We start from the raw sequence: 21,828 nt of genomic DNA, 5'->3' as shown, positions 1-21,828 counted from the left end.
AACCTGCGGCCTTGGTGTTATCAGCACCGCACTCTACCGAGTGAGCCACGGGCTGGCCCGCAATGACGATTTTATCATGAACTTTCCCCAGAGGAGAAAGGCCAGGTTCAGAGAAGTTCTACTTTGGTCAAAGACAGGTAGAAGCAGGTTTAAACCCAGTGTAAGTCCAGGACTCTCTCGACTGCACCTTCTGTCTCCTAAAAGTCTTTTCCCTATATGGGATCCGAACCTGCGGCCTTGGTGTTATCAGCACCGCACTCTACCGAGTGAGCCACGGGCTGGCCCGCAATGACGATTTTATCATGAACTTTCCCCAGAGGAGAAAGGCCAGGTTCAGAGAAGTTCTACTTTGGTCAAAGACAGGTAGAAGCAGGTTTAAACCCAGTGTAAGTCCAGGACTCTCTCGACTGCACCTTCTGTCTCCTAAAAGTCTTTGTTTTCTTTCTAATGGAGAGTGGATTGTGGAGACCGGCTTATGTGGGCTACTTGAGTTCCACGCAGCTATGCAATGTCACAGCTTACTGACCAGTGTGTGCCTGCTGGGGGACCCCCTCTTTGACACCTGGTGGCACCAATCCCCCGAGGCACACTCACAGCCCCAGTAAGCACTGCCTTCGACTCTGCTAGTGGTTTTCCCCAGGCTAGTTTCTGACCGATTGGATGACTTGGCTCTGGGCTGATCTGTGCCCAGCTGTGGTATCTGAAAGGAGCCACTGCCATATTCTGAATTCCAGCCCTCAGGGGAGCTGCCAGCACCTCCGGTTTCTTGCTTTCTCTGGCAGATGGCCGTGATCTGAGAGTTTATGTGATAGCTATCTGATAGTCGTGATGAGGAGAGACACTAGCATCTCATTTTAATAATTAAAAAATCATAAAATATGCCACTTTGAGTACAAAGGCTTCCAAAAGGAGTATGGTGAAGCTGTGTAGTTGCTTTCCACAATGCAGAACATATTGATTTAACCAAAGCACGCTTCATACACATATTTAAGCATCAAAGCATCCCTGGAGACTTATTCTTAACAGTAAAATGTATTGCTTTGTTCAAGATGATTCCACAGTGAAGAGGCATTATAAAGGCAAGAAGAGACAAGAATTATTTATAATTAACGTGCACTCTTTGAATATAAATGAATCCTTGAAAATGGTCGGCTTTCTAAACATCCTAAGTATTCCCCACTGTGATCTTCCGTGAGGTGTGAATCTGTTTAAACAAACTCTTTTTTCTTAGCTAGTGCAAAGGCTAACTTCAGTCCAGCTCTTGCCCAGTTTTCATCAACTCCAAATGCTGATGGTATTTGAATAATCAGACAGAATTGAGCTTTCTGTGTGTAGTCGTGTGCTCTTAAAACTTGGAAGCCATATAGTGTCTCAATATGAAGTGAGACTAGAGAGATTTTATACAAGAATCACCCTCAAGTGTAAATAAAAGATAATTATATTCTATTATGTAGTCATTCATCGCTTAAAGATGGGGATACATTCTGAGAAACGTGTTGTTAGGCGATTTCGTCGTTGCGTGAGCACCACAGAGTGCACTTACACGACCAGGATGGTGCAGCCGACTGCACACCTAGGCTCTATGGTATGGACATTACCATCTTATGGACCACCGTCGTATATACAGTCCGTCATGATCTGAGACGTAACAACCTGGCACGTGACTGTCAGTGTGTCCTTCCACCTCAGACTCAGGTGAGTTACAGGTCATGCTCAGCAGCCACCCCTGTGCCTATGGTAGCAGATCATGGTAACACAGGACTACGTGGAGTGCAGATTGTTAGAACACAGGAGTCACGTAAGGCTCGTTTCTTTTTTATTTCTTCATCACAATGCATCAAGTTCCAATACTGACATGTGGGATAAAATACTGAATTTCTCCTTGTTTTCTAGCAGGACCACAGAGCAGGACATTTGCAGTACTATAAACCTATCACTTTTAAGGTCAGGCATTTAAAGTAGCACAAACCTTTGATGTGGGCTTAAGTTCTGAGTATTATAAAAATAAAGTACAAAGTAGGGACTTGCTTCAAAGACACTCCAGTCTCCAGAGTCCTTCTTATGTGTGAAGTGCTGATGATTTGGGATCATTTCTTTAATAAACACATCTCAAAGCTAGCAAGCAAAGTGGGGCATTTAGAAAGCCAGGAAAATAAGCCTATGCATAAAATATGACATTAAAAAGGTAACTGTGAACTTTACAGAGGGACTAGTGTGCAAAAAGCTTCTTTTGTGAGGGTGGATGTGAGAGCTTGCAGCTCTTTGCTGCAAAAAATAAGAGCAGAAACTTAAGTTGTTTAGTTGTTTTGAAATAACAGCTACAGAGAGGGCTCTTTCTAGTTCATCCATATTTTATTAGAGCAGCAGTTAAAAAATTCATTAGAGACACCCATCTGTAGCTAGCAGCACCCTTGGGGGGGTTCAGATGGCAATCAGATTTTTGAGTCACACTTTACACAAAAAGAAAAAGACTATCGTTTATAAGGATTGATAGCACAGCGGGGAGAGGCTGCTCGGTGCATTTCAGAGCGTAGCCTTCCACGTGGTTTATGAATCTCTTGCTGGTGAATTTTTCAACCACCTGTTTCAGCTGGGAGGAGATAAAGAGGGAGGTGTAAAAAGGAGAGAAAAGAGAACATAGAAAATTGGATCAGAGAGTTGGGAATGAATTGGTCAGTGGAGTGACCACGTGGCCTGCGCTGGGCACTCGCTGGTGTGCAGGTGGTATTGGCCCCTGGAGCTTGTTAGTACAGAAAAGGCTGTGGTCAGGGCCGAGGCTGCTGTGCTTTACCTTCGCCTCCATGGGGGTCACATCCTGCTGCCTTTGCTTCAGGAGGATGTTCCTGTCTTTACTCCTGAACTGTAAATAACAGCAGTTATGGAATGGGGATGTGGGAGAGGAGACGTTCCCTCTCTCCTGCTAGGCTCCCCAGATGGCCTATGAAACGACAACAGCCAGATTAACAGGAGGAAAGGCACACTCGTTTATTAATTTTTTAATATATGCACAGGAGCATCAGATGAAAAAATAACGATCGGCCAAGAGTGTATGTGCAGGAGAAGGGGAGGGGGGCGTAGGCCGCTTAAGGGAGAGTAAGTGATTTTTAGGAACAGGCTGTTAGAAGAATAGATGGGAGAGGTGAGAGTTGGTGACAAAGGCTGTGGTCTCCTCTCCTGTGATATGAGACCATTCTCCTGGTGGCTGAGACTCCAGGTGAGGGGATTCCTTTGGAGCATCTGTCTTCAGGCAGATAAGGGGAGTTCAGAGAAAGCCCCTGCTGCATTTGCTGTGTTTCAAATGCCTTCAGCTCACGATAATCCATGTACCAAAATGGCATATTTTGGGGTGGCATTTTTGGTTTTCTCCAGGAACTCTGCACCAGGCACAGAATAGTGCAGTTAAAACCATAATCTCGGGCCGGCCCGGTGGCGCACTGCTACAGTGCGCCACTTGGGAGCGCGGTGGCGCTCCCGCCAAGGGTTCGGATCCCACATACAGACCGGTTCCCGCTCACTGGCTGAGCGAGTTGCGGGTGCGGTGCTGAGGGTTGCGATCCCGTTGCCAGTCATGAAAAAAGACAAAAAGGAAAAAAAAAACAAACAAAAAAAACATAATCTCACCCTACCAGCAATTCTGTGAGCTGGAGTCCCACTTTACAGATGAGGTAATGGAAGTAACAGGGGGACAGTCACCTGCCCGCACCACCCACAAATGGCAGAGCTAAATTTTAAGCTCAGGCAACCTGTGTACAGAGCCTGTACCCTGTATGACTGCAAAGTACAGGTCCATAAGCCGTGTGTGTGTGGACATGTTTGATAAACGTTTCATTTTGGGATAGTTATAGCTTCATAGAAAGGTGGTGAAGACAGTACTGAGTTCCCTTCCCCCACCTCCTGTAATGCTAGAACCACGTATAATCTCGGCACATTGGTTAAGACTCAGAAATTAGCACTGGTACAAGGAACTAAACTGATCTTACTGGGGTTTCACCAGTTTTTCCACCAATACACTCTTCCTCTTTCAGGATCTACTATAGGACCCCATGCTGCACGTCTCCTGTGTGGGTTTTGACCCTTAAAAAACTGCTGGCTGGCTGGGCGCCCCTCCCTTGATCCTGCCTACAGATTTGGGAAGTGTGATCAAACAGCAGCTCAGGCCTCCGGCTCCTTCCTCCTGGGGGGGCCCAAACCCCCATTGTCTGATGAAAACGGAAATCCTATTTGGGGTAGAAGATTTAGAACAGATGTATGGAGACAAATTTTAAACACAGATCACACGTTGTCCACATGGAGCAGTTAGCAGCCAAAGCCACATTTCAAGAATCAGAAAAAGGTTGGCGGCAAGAGAAGATTCTCCAAAGAAACAACCTCTGCGGTGCTGTGAGCTTTAAGTGTATGATGCATTTGAATTGCAAGTGTAGTAGGATGTCAAACAGGACTTTCCCTTAAAATGGAGGTTCCAGGCCTGGCTGCTCACTGGAGTCCCCAGGGGAGCTTCGAAAAGACCCACCCCCTGAGCTTGTGATTGCATCGGTCTTGGGTGTGGCCTGGATTTCGGAAATTTTAAGATACCCCGGTGATTCTAATGCACTGCCCCGAAGTCTCAATGTGTCAGCTGAAGAACTTCAGCTGGGGATGGCAGGTGACAAGGTCCACACACTGCAAGGAGTGGTGCTTGACATGCGGGATGCATGGAGCCTGCCTGGCACCTGCGACCCACACTTCTTGGAACCACCACACAGCTTCCTCAGCCGGTGCTGTCGCTTCTTCCCCAGGCCCTCTTCTTGCAGGGCCTCGCCTTCTTAGGTGGCATTATCGAGTCCTCTGGCTTCATTGCTGACTGGCCTGCCACGTGGCTCCAGTGCTCTTCTCTACAGCGCAGGGTCCACTTTGCCCCATCCCTGGGCCCCGGCCCCTGCATGTGGGCCACCCTGTCCTGCCCCCACCTGCCATGGGCCTCACTGTGCCTGAGCCTGGCCGTCCTGAACCTCCTTGAGCTGGCGCACCCAGCCCCCGTCTCCTGCGTCCGTTCCCCGTGCTCGCTTTCCCTCCACCACAGTCACCACCCCTCCTTCAGTCCCCCTCCAGGTCACCTCCTGGCTGTGGAGGTGGAGCTGCCGCAGCCTGGCTTGTCTTCTCCTGGAGCCGTGCAGTCCTCGATGGCAGGGACTGTGAGTTTGCAACATTATTACTGACTGTTTCACAGCTATAAAAATTATATAATTACAGGGCTGCTAGATATTTATACACAGGTTTTACATGTACTGTTTGAGGACAATGCAATCAGCACCCGTGTAACCACCACTTGGCTTAACAAGTGGAACGTGGCCCTCGAGTGCTGTGTAATGACGCACGTCCTTCCCGGGTGCTGTTGGAGGTAAGGCCGCGTGCACTGGGGCAGGGATCCGCTGGCCAGAACATGGAACGCTGTCCCGAGGTCCCCCGCACGTCACGTTAAGACCGGTTTACGGTGTCATTCTTCTGCTTTTCTTTATGTTTTTAGTGCACATCGACTCCTGTCTGTCTCCTGTGTTCCAAGCACAACAGTCTCTCCAGTTTCACTGACTCAGGCTGAGGCTGTAGCTGGTTCAGTCGCACTTCAGTGTGGGACTAGCCCTCCTGATGGTTAGAAGGAAGCTGTGTCTGCAGCCTGGACGTTGGAGCTCTAGCATTTGGGTGACCCGGAGGCTGGCAGGGAACAGACAGGGTGCTGCACTCCTCGTGGTCTGCAAGCCTGGGGTCTGCACCACAGGCTGCTCAGCTTTGAAGATCACAGACAGGCTGGAGTGGGGCATTGTGGCTCTGCTTGCCAAGGGCAGCTGGGGACTCATGACACGCAGGGGAACAGTCTGCCTTTCAGGGGACAAACCTTATCGGTTTGTGATTTGAGATGTCAGAAGCCCAGTGCCCGATGTGTGGCAACTCTTGATGCACCTGCCCGGCGGGCAGATTTGAAAGGAAGGACTTCTCCGCTTGTGTAGGAGTCTCTCTCTCTCCATCTGCATGTCTGCAACTTTCTGTCTATCTATGTACTTCTGTTCCCTGTACATGTTTATGTGCAGACACACACACCTACATTTCTGTTTGTATTTTTCACATGCGCACACACACACGCAATGGTTTCTTCATGCACATGAGAATGTATTTTCTGTGGGACTTTCAATTTTAGGCCAGACTTCGGCTTATGAGGTTGAATTAATTAATGAATTCATAGTGACAGATTGCGGACAGGTGGTTGCCAGGGGCTGGGGGAGGAAGAGTGGGGGTTCGTGTTTAATGGGTATCATGTTTCAGTTTGGGAAGATGAAAGGTTCTGGAGGTGGACGCTGGTGATGTTTGTACAACTCTGTGAATGTACCTGATGCCACATAACTGTGCCCTTAAACATGGCAAAAAAATGGTAAATTTTATGTATATGTTACCACGATTAAAAAAAAGTAAAAAAGTCATGGGGGGAATAAGTGGAAACCTAGGGGAGTTCCAAACTCACGTGCATTCCAAGATGTTGTGAACTATGAATTAGCAGAGTAGGGATTGATTCGATTTTACTTTTATATATTTTGGTGGACATTTCTGGAGATAAAGAGAGAAGAGTGGGATAATTCCACTTCTACCTCAGTTCCAGGCCTTCTCTCTGTTACGGCCCTAGTGCTCGCACACGTACGGCAAATGAGTGTGCTCGTGTGTGTGCTTGCAAGCATGGACTGTGGCTGGCAGGCTCGCTCTTCCACTTCTGGTATTTCTGTGCTACCTTATGAATAGGCGAGTTGTAGGACCGTGCCTCTGGCTGTGACCCCGACCTCCCTTAGTGCTTCTGGACTCAAACTGAGTAACTCACAAGAGTCGGGGCTGACCCATGGCGCTGATTTTCTCAAAAGGCAACACAAGCCTTTTGTTTTTGGTAGAAGTTAAAGATGTATTTGTGACAGCCCTCTCTTCTTTCTCAGCAAATGCAGCAACATTCTTCCGTCTGGTCCCACAGGTGGTTTTTGGGGTGGCACGTATGTTGAGGAGTGCTCCGCAGCTCCTGGAGATGCCTTGCTGAAGGCCTGAGGACCATCAGATAAACCATCAGAGCTCACCACATCACTCCATTGATGTAACTTCAAATTGAATTCCCCTGTGGTTGAAGTAGCATGTTCCTTTCCTGAAACGTTTTTTTGTATGTGTGACCGATGCCCCCGCTAGATCACAAGCAGGTGGAGGTGGGGTGGGGTCTTGCTTATGTCTGCATCCCTGCATGGCATCTGGGAATTGTGTTGTTGAAATGGATGCACGATTAACATGGGAACACAATAGGGTTGATTTATTCCACGCCAGGACTGCACCTGCTCCCTGTGACAGTGACCCTAAGGCACTGCAGAATCTTCAAGTGCTTTCTGAATTATCCAAGAAAGATGAACTTGTGCTCAGTAGTTAATGCTTAGTGCACATTGTTGGATCTGGATTTTTTGGAAGCAAGTTAATCCACAGGAGTGCATGGTTTCTTTATGGTTCTGAATCTTTGGTTAACCCGAACGTCCTATAAAGATCTTACACCCCAACCACACCAGATAGAATGACAATTCCTTGCATGAAAGAACATATTCACATGTGCTTCTGCTGTACATTTGCACCCGAGTCGTGCTTGTAAGATCTGTGCATCCTTATTCGTCTCTCGCTATTTCGCGCATTCTCGGCAGCACCTCTAAGTCCGAGCACTTCCCCTCCAGGAGGCCCACGTTCCTTCCCTGCAGAGCCTCAGGATCAGTGAGGCACAGGGCAGCCACCTGACCTGCCTACACCCACGGGCCTTTTGTGTACATTTTACCTTTGGGCCTTGGCTTGAAGATCTTCTAAGTCAATTCATGAGTATTATATTTTCTTAAACTGCATATTTGGAAAAGAATATTATCTGGCCAAGGCGTATTTTAATCCCTTCTCCATATACTGTATACACGGGGTCTTCAAAAAGGTCATGGAAAGATTTCTACTATCCTTTAATTTCATTTTTCTGTGAAAAATGTACCCTGGTACTAGGATTGTTTTGGAATTATGAGGACCTCAGGAAGCTTAGACATAGCATAAGTTGGAACAATTCATAGAAAGAAGGTAACCGGTGGTGCTGGGTGTTTACAATAAAAGTTGTGGACCTGGTTTGGGGGGATTCCAGAACCCTTGGCTGAGTGGCTTTAGAAGAGGCTACTCAGGCCAAAGTGCCTTCAGGCTCTGGAAAAGAAATGACACTTTAAACAAATTATTTTCCACTTAGCATTGATCCTTTAACTCCAGAAGGGTTATTTAGATGAGTGGTCCTTTGATAAAATAATAAAGTTTTGTTAAGCCAAAAAACAATATAGATTTCACTGGACTCATTTTTCAAGACACGAAATTGTTGAATTGTTTTCCTTTGGTAACTGAAGCCAGAATTCCATGTTCTCTCTGACTTCTTTTTAGGTCCCTTGTTCTGTAGAGAGCGCTTTGCCCGTTTCACAGGGGGCACGAGCATTGGTCCCTCTTTGGGCCTCCGTCTGTGCCCTCCCGTGCCCCGGCTGCCCTGTTCTGATGGCTCCCCCTGCTGGTTGGGGTCCCTGTCGGGCCAGAGCACACGGTGACCCCATTTGGCCAGTGAAGGATTCCATCTGTACATTTTCATCGTGTCCTTCTCTACTGGCTCTAACTTGGCATGGCCTCTGTCATGAAGAGGACAGAGAAGTAAAGCTTTCTCCTGCCTTCCCGTCATTTCACGCTGGCAGCCCGACTGGTACACTTGGAGGCAAAGGAAGTAGAGAGAGCACGTGGTTTACAATCAGACAAGCCTCGGGTCCCATCTGGGCTTTGGGAGACCCTGATCTGGGAGTTCGGGGCAAGTTAAAGCTTTCTTAGTTTTAATTTTGTCATTTATAAGATGTGACTGGCACCAAACCTGCAGGCCGTAGAGTTGAAGGCCTCCCCCCTCCCCTTACCCTGGCGTCCTCTCCCCTCCCTCGTGACCCTTGCTTCCATCCCCTCCCTGCCACTGCTCATTTCGGAATCCTAGGTATGCCGGGGCATTGGCCATGCTGGGCATCCTGCAGGTGGCACAAGCAGGTCACTGGTGAGCATGTCTTGTGCTGTATTGTCTGCAGACGCTCAGGGGACAGGTGGCCATGGGTCATCATGCTCATATCCCTGGGGATTATCAATGCTTCCTGGGACTGGCATGTGCCATGATCGTAGCTCAGTGGGGTCCTCAGTGCCTAGCGGTTTCTGTTAACACGACAAAGATCCCAGACTGCGTATGTTCTGGGAGGCAGAGCAGGACATGTGGGCCTGGGCAAGGCTTAGTTCCACCTGTCACATGGGTACTGGCAGTACCACGGCTGTGTCTGGTGCCTCCTGATTTTGCTCCGATGCCTTCTGTCTCTCTGATTTGTGATGCGGCAGGGCCTGGGGGGAGAGCACTGTGTGGGCCTGCCAAGTCGGGGGACGCTGGCCTGGTCACTTGGCCTCTTGCAGGGCTCTCTGGATCTCAGTTGCCTTAACTATAAAAGGAAAGTTATAATTCCTGGTCTGGTTGACTCACATGGTTTTGGTAGGGAACAAATGAGACTAATGTACATGAAAACACATTATGAGTAGCAAAAGGCTATGCAGTGTAACATAATGTCGAACATTTTTATCACAGTTGTTACATGTGCTGGGGAGGCTGCTCTAAGCTGCCTACATAGAGTAGTTTAGTTTAATGCTATTATGGCAACCCTATGAGACCCTTCTCCATTTTACTGATAAGGAAACAGAGGCACAGAGAAGTTAGTAAGTTGCAGAAGGTCATACAGCCAGCAAGTGGTACGTACAGTCAGGGTTTGAGCCAGGCAGTGAGGTGTCAGCATTTGTTCTAGGTCCTATTCCTCCAGCACAGCTGGGAGGGCAACACAGAGCCTGGTGTGGGGGACACCTCAAGCAGGCTCCTGTAATCCACTGGCTGGGGGGAAGTGACAGTCCACATGGTGCCACGGCAGCTGTGCATGGTCCGCAGCAGCGGGTCAGGCACGCAGGGACGTGGAGAGCTCAGGCAATGAAAATCCAGTGTTCAGTGAGTCCCTGGAATGAGTGATTGGATCTAATTTTGAGGCCCGCTGTGGGATTCCAGTTTCAGATCATTTGCTTTCCACAATGGAAGGGCCCATGTGACAAGAAAGACCAGGAGCCACCGTGGCAGTGCCTGTAGTTCCTGCCGACTTGCATCAGGGCACAACCATACCGAGCCAGCTGCCCTGCTGGATGGGGGTGCTGGGAGCCCTGCGGATTTCTGTACCATCATGGCAAATGCTTCCCGAGGATCACCAGGACTTTCACACTGGGTTGGCCTGGCACCACTGAGCCAGGGTCTGTCTTTGACAGGTGCATGGTGAGGTGCCCTCTAGATCTAGGGCTGTCTTCCAATCGCAGCTCCCACCAGCCAGGGTGGCCGTGTGCTCATGGTGCCCTCTTCTCTGCCCCTAGGCAGCCGGGACTGCTTGCCACTGGCAGCGTTGCCCTGGAGGCAGCAGCTGGCATGGAAGCCAGGCTACATGAGAAGTGTGTCTGGGCCCAGGATCGGGCTCCTCTCCCCAGCTGCGGGCATGCCGCTCTGGGTCCCAGGAGGGGTGTGCGGAGAGGAGGCCCACTGCTCCGAGTCCCAGGCCCGCTGGTTCAGCCTTGACCCGGGAGGCCAGTGGCAAGGCCCCTCGGTGGGGAGCCCGGTCTCCAGGAGCACAACGGCCTCTGCTGTGATCCCTGCGAGAAGAACCACCCCACGCTTTGGGGTTCAGCTCAGAGCTGGCACCAGACTGCCCGATGTGCTGACTGGGCTGCGTGGCTGCAGGGATGTAGGGCGTCAGGAGGAGTTTTCTCCCATGGACAGTCCTGAGGCCCCTCCTGACTCCCAGGATGCCGTTGCCTCAAGCTTCGGCTTCATGCAGCTCTCACTTGGTCCTGCTGGGCAACGTGGAGAAGCAGAAGGCTGCCCACCCCCCAGAGAGGTCAAGCCCCCCCTCCAGAACCCCCTGGTGACAGGACCGGAAGCTGCCAGCTTGAACAGGCCCCGCTGAGGACCCATCGAGAGTCCTTCAGTCTCATGGCCACTTGCGGCTCAGCAGGGAGCAGCTCCAGGCCAGAGCGCGAGATCTTTTGATACTGGACATGGACACAGGCTCCTACCGCTCCCCAGATCCCTCGTTGACTGGGTCCAGTTGTGACCCGGGTGGCAGCTCGGGGATGCCCACTGTTGGGACACCCTGCTCAGGATGTGGGAGCCTGTGCTTCGAGACTGCCTGCTGAGCAACTGGAGGCAGGTGGAGGTCAGTGTCCCCTCCGCCTCAGCCCATGATTGTCATGAGCTCGGATTAGCGCTGGGCAGAGGGCAGGGAGCCAGGGGTGCTGGGCCGGGCCGATGTCCCCCTGGAGGCTGTAGCAGTTCCTTCTGTGGCCGGCTGCAGAAAGAGACTGGAGTTCCTCTGTCTCCTCTCTTTCCCTGTGAACACAAATCTGCTCTCCTTTCATCCTCTCTGTCACCTAAGGGCTCAGATTTGCACGCCGGTGGGCTGCAGGCTCCTCTGCAGCCCCTGGCCTAGGCAAGATGTGGCTCGCTCAGCCTAGCTCTACTTTGAAATGGGAAACCGAGCAGGGGCGGGGGAGACTTAGCTGGCTGAGGTTTGGAAGGGGTTGACAGAGGTAAAAATGGGGACCCCTTGCATTGGGGTGATCCTGATCTTACCTGCGTTTCCTTCACTCACTCCCTTCCATAGACTCAGGAGACTTGGTGTCTGGTCAGTAAACCTCCCAGGCCCTCGGTTCTCTTAGACAGAGATGACGTAGGAGTGTTCCGATGCTCAAATGGGAATGGGGGGGCTTTGGAAATTAGGACAAGCTGGGTACACGTGACGTTGCTGTCCACCCAGTTACCTGACAGGTGGGTATAGCTGGGAGCAGGCAGGGTTGTTCTACCCCCAAAATGCCAGAGTAACCCAGTTTGAGATACTCTGTGGCTGACCTATGGGGCCGTGTGGCTCATCCCACTGAAAGGCTGTGTTTGGATTCTGGTGTGTGCACGTGTACATGCGTGTGCTGGTGCTCATGTGCACGTGAGTAGGGAAATCAAGCACGCTCCCATCAGGCGTGTGGTAGGAGCATCTGGAAATGCGAAGTTCACGGGCATTGCCTGCAACCGCATCTCATCTGCTGCCGGCTCTTTAGGGCAGCCTGATGTTCCTGGCCCATCCCTGTTTGCCCTGTTCTGGCCCTCAGGGATCTCAGCCCAGCCCTGCGATGTATGACTCAGGGAGACAGTGAAGCCAGTGCAGATACAGGTCTCTGCTCCCCAGCGATGCATGGAATCCTTTGGTTAGACATGTCCCAAACCGATGCCGTCGTCTTCCCCACAAACCTGTCCTAAAGGGCCTTATTAGTGATAAACGTTTACCGATTTGAATGAGTAGAATCCATCCAGTCCCTCAGGGCAGACACTACAACCATCTCCTACACCCCTCTCTCCCTCGTCCCCACAGCTGGCCGGTCTCCAAGCCCTCTCGGTCCTACCGCTAACCTGCCTCTCACGGCCATGGCCACTTCCCTGGCTTGTGTCCGTGCTCTCTTTCACCTGGATTTTGGAAGAGGTTCTTGAGGCAGCTGCCTTCCTCCGGGGTCTGTCTTCTCCAGTTACCCTCCGTGTGGCCAGCAGAGTTATTATCTTCCTGCAACACTGGCATTATTCCCTGGCTTAACACCTCTGGAGGCTCATTGCTGCTGTCAGGATAGCATCTGGGTTCCTTTTCCTGACATTCAAGACCTTTCCCAACCTGCCCCCAGCAGCCCCGGCACCTTACTCCTGCTGACTGCAGCCATGTGGTGCTGAAGACACTGGAAAACATGTCTCAGGCCTCCGCTCATGTTTTCCCTTTGCCCGGAATGCCCTTCCTACAGCCAGTGCCACCCCACCCTGCCCCCATATCCGGTGGTCTCTGGGATTCCCTGTGCTGACTGCCCTGGGATAAGTCTGAAAGTCCGTCTTTGCTGGAAGCACGTGCCCATGTCTCACACCCACGCCACCTGCCAAGCTCCCTTCTGGCACCGTTCCAAAGCCGCCTCTTAGTGAGGCTCTTCCTACCCCTTCTAGAACAAGAGCATCTCTCCTGCCTTTTCGCTGCTGTAGCACATTGGACATGCCTGTTACAGCACTCAGCCCTTCTAAGAATAATTTGTTTGTGGGTCCAAGTTCCCCATGCAACCACGAGCTCCCCAACCACAGGTCACTTCTCTTCAAAATAATTAATCTTGTTAAGACGGGCCACGCATAGCTGATGGACGGACTTCTTGGGTTGAGCATCTGAGGCAGAAGAGAGTCTGAGAGGCAGACACACAAAGGACAAAGACGCTAAGCAGAGTTGACATTATCGCACTTCTCCAACTCCAGATGTCGGTCTTCAACACTGCACTTCAGAGACCTTTATAACAATCTCAGTAACGTGTCTGCGTTTCTCCATCTCAGAAATCTGAGTTTTGAGTGAGGCAAGGCAGAAGTTAGAAGGCTGCTGTGAAGTCCAGCCTCCCTCCCTCCCAGGTAGCCAAACCAACAGAAACTTGCCTTGGCAGCCGTTCCCCTGTAATCCACAAGATGTGGCCCTCTGGGTTCTGGTAGCTATGATGATTTCTTTTCTCCTTTTGACTCCTTTTACCCAGATATAGAGATCACGTCCTCCTGAGAACCCAGAGCTCTGGATACGCTGGACCTGGGAAGCCTCCCAGGGCCCCCACCGTGCCCAGGGCTCACCACACCCCTCTCTCAACCACCAGCTCCCTGGAGGGCCTGGGGGCTGAACTTCCAGGGGCTGTGGCTCAACTCACCTTTTGCAGTTTATGAGTTTTAGTTTTAGGAAGAAACTCAACCAACCTAAACACCTCCCTTCCTGTCTCCTTTCTTGTTACCCAAACTCGCCTTTTAAAAAGCAAATCATTGGCCGTAACCTGCTGATTTGCCTCCCACGGATTTGTCACCCCTTTTCCCTTGGGTGATGGAGCCATCAAATATTACTCAAAGCCCATCTCTTCTGAGCAGTGAGAAGCCCCCAAAAGGGGTTAATCTCCTGGAACCCTCAAGAGCGAGGCATTCCTTCCATTTGGGAAATTAACCACAAATTGGGGTTCTCTTCCCACCTTTATTCTCCAGACCAGCAAGTTACAGGAAGAGAACATAGGTGGGGTTTTTTCTAAGTATAGTTTAACAAGTTTAACAATAGAAGCCAGTAACATTCAGTAAGACAAGCAAGGTGACATTCTATAATGCAATTAAGTTGATCCACTAACAAAAGCTTGATTTTAGCAAATATTTTCTTCTTACATCAATTTCCCAGTATCTTCACATATCCATCAGTAACCTGTCTGTCTTTGAACCAGCAACCTTGCTGTGTTACAATTCTTTATCTTACAACAGAGACTATAGCCTGGGGAAAATTTTCTGTCCTTTGCAAGGTCAACATTTGAAACTGCAAGGCTTCGGAAAACCAGGCCCTGTGAAGTACATTGGTTTTATGCATACTCCACAATAACCCACTCGAAGGTCATTCCAGGGGAGGAAATGTGTGGTTGCTGCTGGATCCCCAGTGAGGCTTACACGCAGGGTGCCGTGTCGGCCACATACTTCCTGTACCACTGGGATGCTTGAGGGGGAGCCCTGTGGCCCATGGGCTCCTGCTGGGGCACGTGCTGTTCCACAGAGCTCTGCAGTGTGGGGGGTTAGTAGGACAACCTGCGTGGGTAGCCTGGTGCTTTTGCTTCTACCTGTGTGACCTTAGGCAATTCACTTGGTTCTGGGCCTCAATGTGCTCCTGCATAACATGGAGATAACAACAGTCCCTACCTCATCAGATCAGGATTAAATGTGTTCACACGTGCACATTGCTCACCAAGCACGTACCCAGGACATTGCCCATTATTATTTTTAGAGAAATAGCTCCCATTAAGAATTTGAGCCGAAAGAAAACTAAGTTCTCCCTTCTGCCCACACCTTGAATTAAACTTGCATCTTGTCTCAAATGATACGATATGGACACCATTTATCTGTGGTTTAAGTGTCATTGCCTATGGTAACTCAACAGGGGATGCATGACGCTATCTGCGGATTATTTGAATGTCTGTGGTCTGCAGAGAATTGACTTCATTCACAGTAGTGCAAATGACAGGAGGAACTTTGTCCAGGGCGTGGGACTCAAAGGAAGCAGATTTTCTTTCAACGGAAGGAAGAAAGAACCTCCTGACTGGGAGTTGCCCAAAGTGCGGACGGCTGCTTGGGGAGACAGCTTTTGCCATTGGGGTTATGCAGATGCCCGAGATTGCTCACTGGGGATATGGGTGAGGCCCTCAGGACTGGGCAGAAGGCTGAGTTAAGGATCTTCAAAAACATCCTTTGAAACATTGGGATTCTAGTGTTCTGGAGCCTTGTATGGCAAATATAGGAAAACGGTCAGGCCCCTCAGATGTTCAGAATCTTGCCAAGCATTTGATATAGTTATGCACCTGTGCTCAGGTGTTCTTTGGCTATTGTCTACTGTAATTGCTTGTGTGCGCCCAGGTGTCCTGTGTTATGGACTTAAGTATAAAGGATGAGTGGCTCTGATCTATGGGGTCCTCTGCCCCCAGGATGCCCCCAGGGGGGCCACGGAGAGGCCACTACTGCTGCTGGAGGCTGTTGCTGCAAGCTGTTGCTGCCAGTGTCCCCTGGATGCCCTGAGAGGCCACCACCGCTCCTGCTGCTGCTACTGCTGAGGACTGAGCTTGTGTCATCCACCAATGGCTCCCAGGATCTTTCCCAATTACCTAGTGTAGACCTGCATAAGAGGGGTCTGGGGACCCAGTCTGTACAATGAGTTTGAAGCTTGAGCCCTGGCAATACAAATGAAAACTTAGTGTAACTGAAATAATGAAGTGTTTTGGCTTTAGTTATGAAATGCCTAGCCATACAATTAGCGTAGCTTATGGCCATAACCCTACAACTGGTGTAGTTGTGTAGCTTTACAGGCCTTTTTGATATTATATGTTAATTCCTTAACCTCCTCTTCCTTCTATTTAAATAAAATTGCAAATCTCAGGAATTTAAGTTTCAGCTCCTTTTAAAACATGGTTGATCCTCAGTATTCCTGGATCTATATTTGCAAATTCGCCTACTTGCTAACGTGTACTGGCAACTCCAAAATCGATACCCACAGCACTTTCATGGTCATTTTTGGACATGCACAGAGCGGCAAAAAATTGGTCACCTGCTGGGCACGTTCCCAGCTGGGGCAATGCTCTGCCGTCTCACTTTGGCTCCTGCACTGCCAACAAGTGTCCTTTTCACGGCCTGTTGAGTGCTGTGTTTTTCACATTTTTGTGCTTTATTTTGGGGGTGATTTTGCTGTGTAAAATGGCCCCCAAGTGCACTGCTGAAGTGCTGTCTGGTGTTCTAAGTGCAAGAAGGCCGGCATGTGCCTCGTGGAGAGAACACGGGTGTGAGATGAGCTTCATTCAGGCGGGAGTCATATGATACTGATCATGAGTTCAATGTGAATGGATCAGCAATACATATTAAATAAGGTGTCTTTGAAAAAACACACATAGGACATGGGTACATATTGATGGGTTGGTGAAAATGCTGTGACCAGAGGTTTGCAGGAACCTACCCTGTATTTTCCCTAGGAGCAGTGCTGTCGTACTCCCTAATTCAGTGTTTGAGGTGACTTCATAGACCAGAACGACCACGAGTAATGAGCTGCCGGGGGACACTGTGGGGTTACCTGGGAGTGAGAAAACTGCGACTGGACCAGATGCCAACAGGCAAGCAGAGCAGGGAAGTGCGGCGAGCTCTGCAAGGTAGCTCCCCCCACCCCCTGCAAGGTCGTGGAAGCTGGCAAAAAGTAAAGAAGCTGCCTGCCTGGCGTGGGTGTGGCACGTGTGGGACACGGGCACAAGCTTCCGGCAAAGGTGGACTTTCAGACGTATCCCAGGGCCATCCGAACAGGGAATTACAGAGACCGCTGGATGAGGGGGCAGGGCGGGGTGGCACTGGCTGTGAGTGGATTCTTGTTTGACCTTCTTTCCTTTATTTCTTCTAGTTCAGGTCTAGTAAGTGCTTAAGAGTGTCACCATTTGGGCGTGGTGATGGTAATGCTACAGCGTTATATGGCAACTAAACCATCTACGTGGCCTTTCTTCTATCCCTAATATAGAGGACTACATGACTGGTAAAATTCGCGGTTGTAATATGGAGCGATTCAAGGACAGAGGGGCCACTGTGATCACTCATTCATTCACGCAGACATTTCTCACCGAGGGCTGCTAGTGCAGAGCCTCCCACCAGGCTTTGGAGATTGTTTTGGTTAGGATGGGCTAGTGACAAACTGCAACCCTACATCAGACGCTCAGCACAGCGAAACTGTGTGTCTTGCTTATGCTTCATGTGCCACAGAGGATTTTGGGGGCCCAGCTCTATGGGGTCATTCAGGAACCCAGCCTTCCCCATCAGAACATGTGCCCTCTTAGGCACTGAGACAGTGAAAAGAACGGGAGGGAGTCCTACACAAGCAATTCCGTGCTTCAGCACAGAAGTGACCCCGTCACTTCCACGCACCCCCATTTCCAAGCACAACAAGGGGGAGGCAGGTGTAATCATTCCACACGGCTAGAGCAGTGGAGACCCCAAGGGAGGGTGACCACCAGCCTCTTCTATACAGATGTAGAATAGCTCCTGCCCTGCGGACACTCAAGGTCGAATGGAGGACACAGACAAAGCAAACAAAACAAAATGAAAGATGGCTCTAACATGGTGTGATGCCTCCCAAGACAATTTCTTGCAACTTCATTCTTCCAGTGGCTCTGACCGAAAGCCTGGGCATCAGTCTGACACCTTTGACACTCACCTGTGATTTATTAGCAAAGCCTATTGGCTCGATCTTCAACCTGCACCTGCTGAATACACCCAGAATCAGACCCCTTCTCGCCACCTCCCTGCTGCCTCTGTAGTCACTCTCGTCCCCGCTCCCTCGTCTCCAGCCAGGCTTATCCCATGGCCTCCACCTGGCTCCCTCTGCCCTGACCCACGGCAGCCAGAATGATCCTGGTAAAACATCAACCGCATCACGTGCTCTTTTGCCCCAAACCCTCCAAGGGCTCCCCCGGGACCTCCTCAGGTAAAACCAGAACTTGTAGGTGGTCTTCACGTCTCTTCTCTAGGCAGTCCTCAAGACCCCTGTGACATCAGCTTCCACAGCTTCCCTCCGTCCGCCCTGTGCCCGGTGGTCTTCCTGCTGTCCCTGTGCAGTGCCAGGAGCCTTCAGCCCAGAGCCTCTGTGCCGGCTCTTCCCCCGGGCAGCTCATGGTTCACTCCCTTCCCACTTTGATGTCTCTGCTTGAATGTCACCTTCTCAATGAGGTGGCATTTAAAATTGCGAGCCCACCCTCAATCAGCGTTCCCGATCTCCCTTATGTAGGTCTACGTTTTTCTTTTTTCACAGCACTAATCACTTTCTAAGGTGCCACAGAGCTTTCTTATGACCTTTATTTATTTATTTTGTCTAGAATGGAAATGTAGAGGGCTAGGAATTTTGTGCTGTATCCCCAGCACCTCAAACAGTGCCTGAGACCTAGGAGGCACTCAGTCAGTATTTGTTGAATCTATCTATGACTAGCAAGTACAGGTCACCGTGGTGGTGTAGAGAAAGGACACAGCACAGACTGGGGGAGGGACACTGAGCTAGGTGTGGGGGGAGATTTCAGGGAAGAAGTGCAAATCCACGCACTGATGTCAGTGATCCGTGAATCCATTGTCAGGAAATCCCTGGGCCTCCCGTTAAGAAGGAAATTAATTATGAGTGAACTTATTGATAATCCTCAGGTGTGTGATTGGGCCCCTGAGTCCATATGTGGGTTTTCTATACTGGAGGGTACTTGAACCTCGGGACTTCTCGGAGGGTTCTGTGAGGGCCTTCCTGGCATTCTCCCCAGTCTTGAGGACCCCCTGCTAAGCTTACGTTCCTGCTCCTCTTCTCTGGGTTTCTCTTCCAATTTTGGAGTGTTTACCTTCACAATCTTAATGTGACTTTTAGAACAGAGACCATGTGGTCAGGAAATCCATATTCCTTCTCATTACGCATTTCTTCATGCAGATGAGGGCCCAGCGTGAAGTTTTCATTTAAAATAACATTCTAACTTTTTATGTGGATTTTATGCTCGAGTTACACTTTTTCTTTATATAACCTGTTTTGAGAAACTAATGCATCTGGCATGGGAAACATGTACATTTGTGGTTCTTTGCTTTTTAAAAATTTTTTTAAGGGAGAATAAAAAAGTTCAGTTTTGAAATAGTTTCTAAGTGTTCTCAGTTTTCATAAAATAAGTCTGCTCAGATGCTATTGTAATTTGATTTTCATTTTTCCCCATTCAACATAGGTCACATCCTTGAGATTAAGGCTTCAGAAACTTCAAGAAGCAGCAGTCGAAAATGAGAATTATGGTAAAGGTGAGTTTTAGTTCGTTTATTTCTTTTTTTCCTGTAATGTTTTGCTTCTCTTTCCCTCCTTCTGCACCCCAAATGAATGGTGCGGTCTGTTCCTCCGATCGTCTCCACTGCAGACAGCTGACTGTCTTGGATTTCAGATCTTTATAGGCATTAATCCTTCAGGTTATAAGTATAACCTTATTGATTGCCCAGAAACGCTTGTAAAAATGATATTAACTCCTCTTCTGCCTGCCTGTAGTGCGGTACATCTATAATTCATTCATTCATCAAAACATATTTGTTGAGCACCTACTGTGTGCTAGGTAGCACGGCAGACAACAGGAAAGTAAGGCAGACATGGTATCTGCCCTTGTGATGCTGGTCAATGTAGGTCCTCATGAGGCTTTGTGACTTCACACTCTCTGGGACCAGAGAGGGCAAATGGGGTGAATTCAAAAGATGTCAGCCTGTGCCAAAGGGGTCACAGGCATCAGATTTCCACATACGTGGCCTGACATACTCAAAGTAGAAAGAGGTAGCACGGCAGACAACAGGAAAGTAAGGCAGACATGGTATCTGCCCTTGTGATGCTGGTCAACGTAGGTCCTCATGAGGCTTTGTGACTTCACACTCTCTGGGACCAGAGAGGGCAAATGGGGTGAATTCAAAAGATGCCAGCCTGTGCCAAAGGGGTCACAGGCATCAGATTTCCACATACGTGGCCTGACATACTCAAAGTAGAAAGAGGAAGTTGCAACATGAGGCCAGAAGACAGAGGAGCTGGTCAGAGGCCAGGAAAACATTGAAAATGAGGCGCTGAAATAGCAGCTGGGCCAGCAGCAGGTGAGGGTTGGCAGGGGCTGAATCGGCACAGGGTAGACCAAGCCAGAGGGGGCTTTCAGGGGTGGCTGGCCTGGGAAGACTCATGAAGACTTTATTTTTTATTTTTATTTTTTTTTGTCTTTTTTCCGTGTGCGGCAACGGATCGCAACCCTCAGTGTTGCCCCCATACCGGACCGGGGACCGGCAACGGGATTGCAACCCTCGGTGTCGCTCCCGTGCCTCGCTCAGCCAGTGAGCGGGAACCGGTCTGTATGTGGGATCCGAACCCTCGGGCGGGAGCGCCGCCACGCTTCCCAAGCGGTGCACTATCCAGTGCGCCACCAGGCCGGCCCCAAGACTTTAGATGCTGATAACAAGACCTCACACCCGCTGCTGCTGGGTGTGGGAAAGAGGGAGCGTTTAGAGTGATTCCCGAGTGCCCGCAACACCTGCAAACTTGACAGATGCTCCTGGAGATGACCGAGGCCAGCACCCCCAGGACTGGGCTGGACATGGGATGTGGAGTCACGGTTCCTCCGGACACTGGTTAGCCTTAAGGCTCAAGCCTCCCACCTTGCTGGCCCATGTTCTGAATACGTCGCAGACCACTGGGATCAGGGCACCACAGGAATGAGGCGAGCAATTTCCAAAGAAGGTTGGAAATCCTGTTCTAGGAAGGTCCAGAGCTGCTGCTGTCTTGTGTTCTCGTGACACACACCACAGAGGTTGGGTTTATAAAGTGACAGGGCGTGGGAGGAGGGAGAGGAACCGGGGATGGAGGCAGGACTCTTGACTCCCCCACTCTTTTTTATTTCCTAGTGAGGCGGTCGGGGGGGGGGGGCCTGAGAGGAGGCGGGTCTGGGTGAGGGGTGTACCCTGCACTGCGAATGACACATGCTTCTGCAGCACCCCATGACTGCATTCGTCAGTCTTCTGTTCCCTGTCTGAGTCCTGGCCACTCTGCTTTTAATGACACAGCTCTTGGTGTAAACACGAAGCTTAGGACACAGGTGGAAAACCAGGCCCACTTTTTCTGCTCAAGACCAGGTGAACTTTCTGGATTTGGTTCTCTCCATGGGTTTCATTAAACGAAGACCTCGCTTCTTTAGTCTTTTCTTCAAACAACTCTGAAACACCCAAGGGAGCGAGGTTAGATAGGACCCATCTCCGCAGAGAAAATGAAGCTCATGCACCTTTATTTAGTGTTTCTGCCCGGTTTGTTCTTGTCTGTTGTCACTGCCCACTGAGTCAGTTCTGGTGTTTTCACAGCCTTGCAGGTGGCTGGGGTGGATGTTTGAGAAGGTCCTGGTGCAGGGCTTTCCTCCACGGAGAGCCAGGCCCACAGGGCTGCAGCCGGCCGGGTCCTGGAGGTGGGTTTTGTCTGTCGGCCACATCACTCCTGATCCAGAAGGTGTCGTGGGGTGGAGAAACACCCTGGTAGGCTCCTAACACACCGAATCACAGCCACCATCATTCTGTTTGAACCCCCCACACCCGCAAGCCTGGTTCGGTGTGTGGAGAGGTGAATGTTTCTGCAAATG

At 50.1% G+C, this 21,828-nt stretch overlaps 1 protein-coding gene across 1 annotated transcript; it reads left to right on the top strand.

Annotated features, from left to right (window-relative positions):
* Window positions 1–4,691: 4,691 nt before the first annotated feature.
* Window positions 4,692–19,497, top strand: LOC103588238 (disrupted in schizophrenia 1 protein-like). Its single transcript, XM_008569862.1, is given in 7 exon segments — window positions 4,692–5,171; window positions 10,363–10,369; window positions 10,465–11,046; window positions 11,097–11,129; window positions 11,132–11,209; window positions 11,212–11,300; window positions 19,417–19,497. Coding segments are annotated over 7 exon segments (1,350 nt in total).
* The last annotated feature ends 2,331 nt before the right edge of the window (window positions 19,498–21,828 follow it).

Source organism: Galeopterus variegatus, unplaced genomic scaffold, assembly GCF_000696425.1.
Source record: "Galeopterus variegatus unplaced genomic scaffold, G_variegatus-3.0.2 Scaffold537, whole genome shotgun sequence".
Classification (NCBI taxonomy): Eukaryota; Metazoa; Chordata; class Mammalia; order Dermoptera; family Cynocephalidae; genus Galeopterus; species Galeopterus variegatus.
Note: the sequence above shows the minus strand (reverse complement) of the source record. Positions and strands in the feature narration are given on the sequence as shown.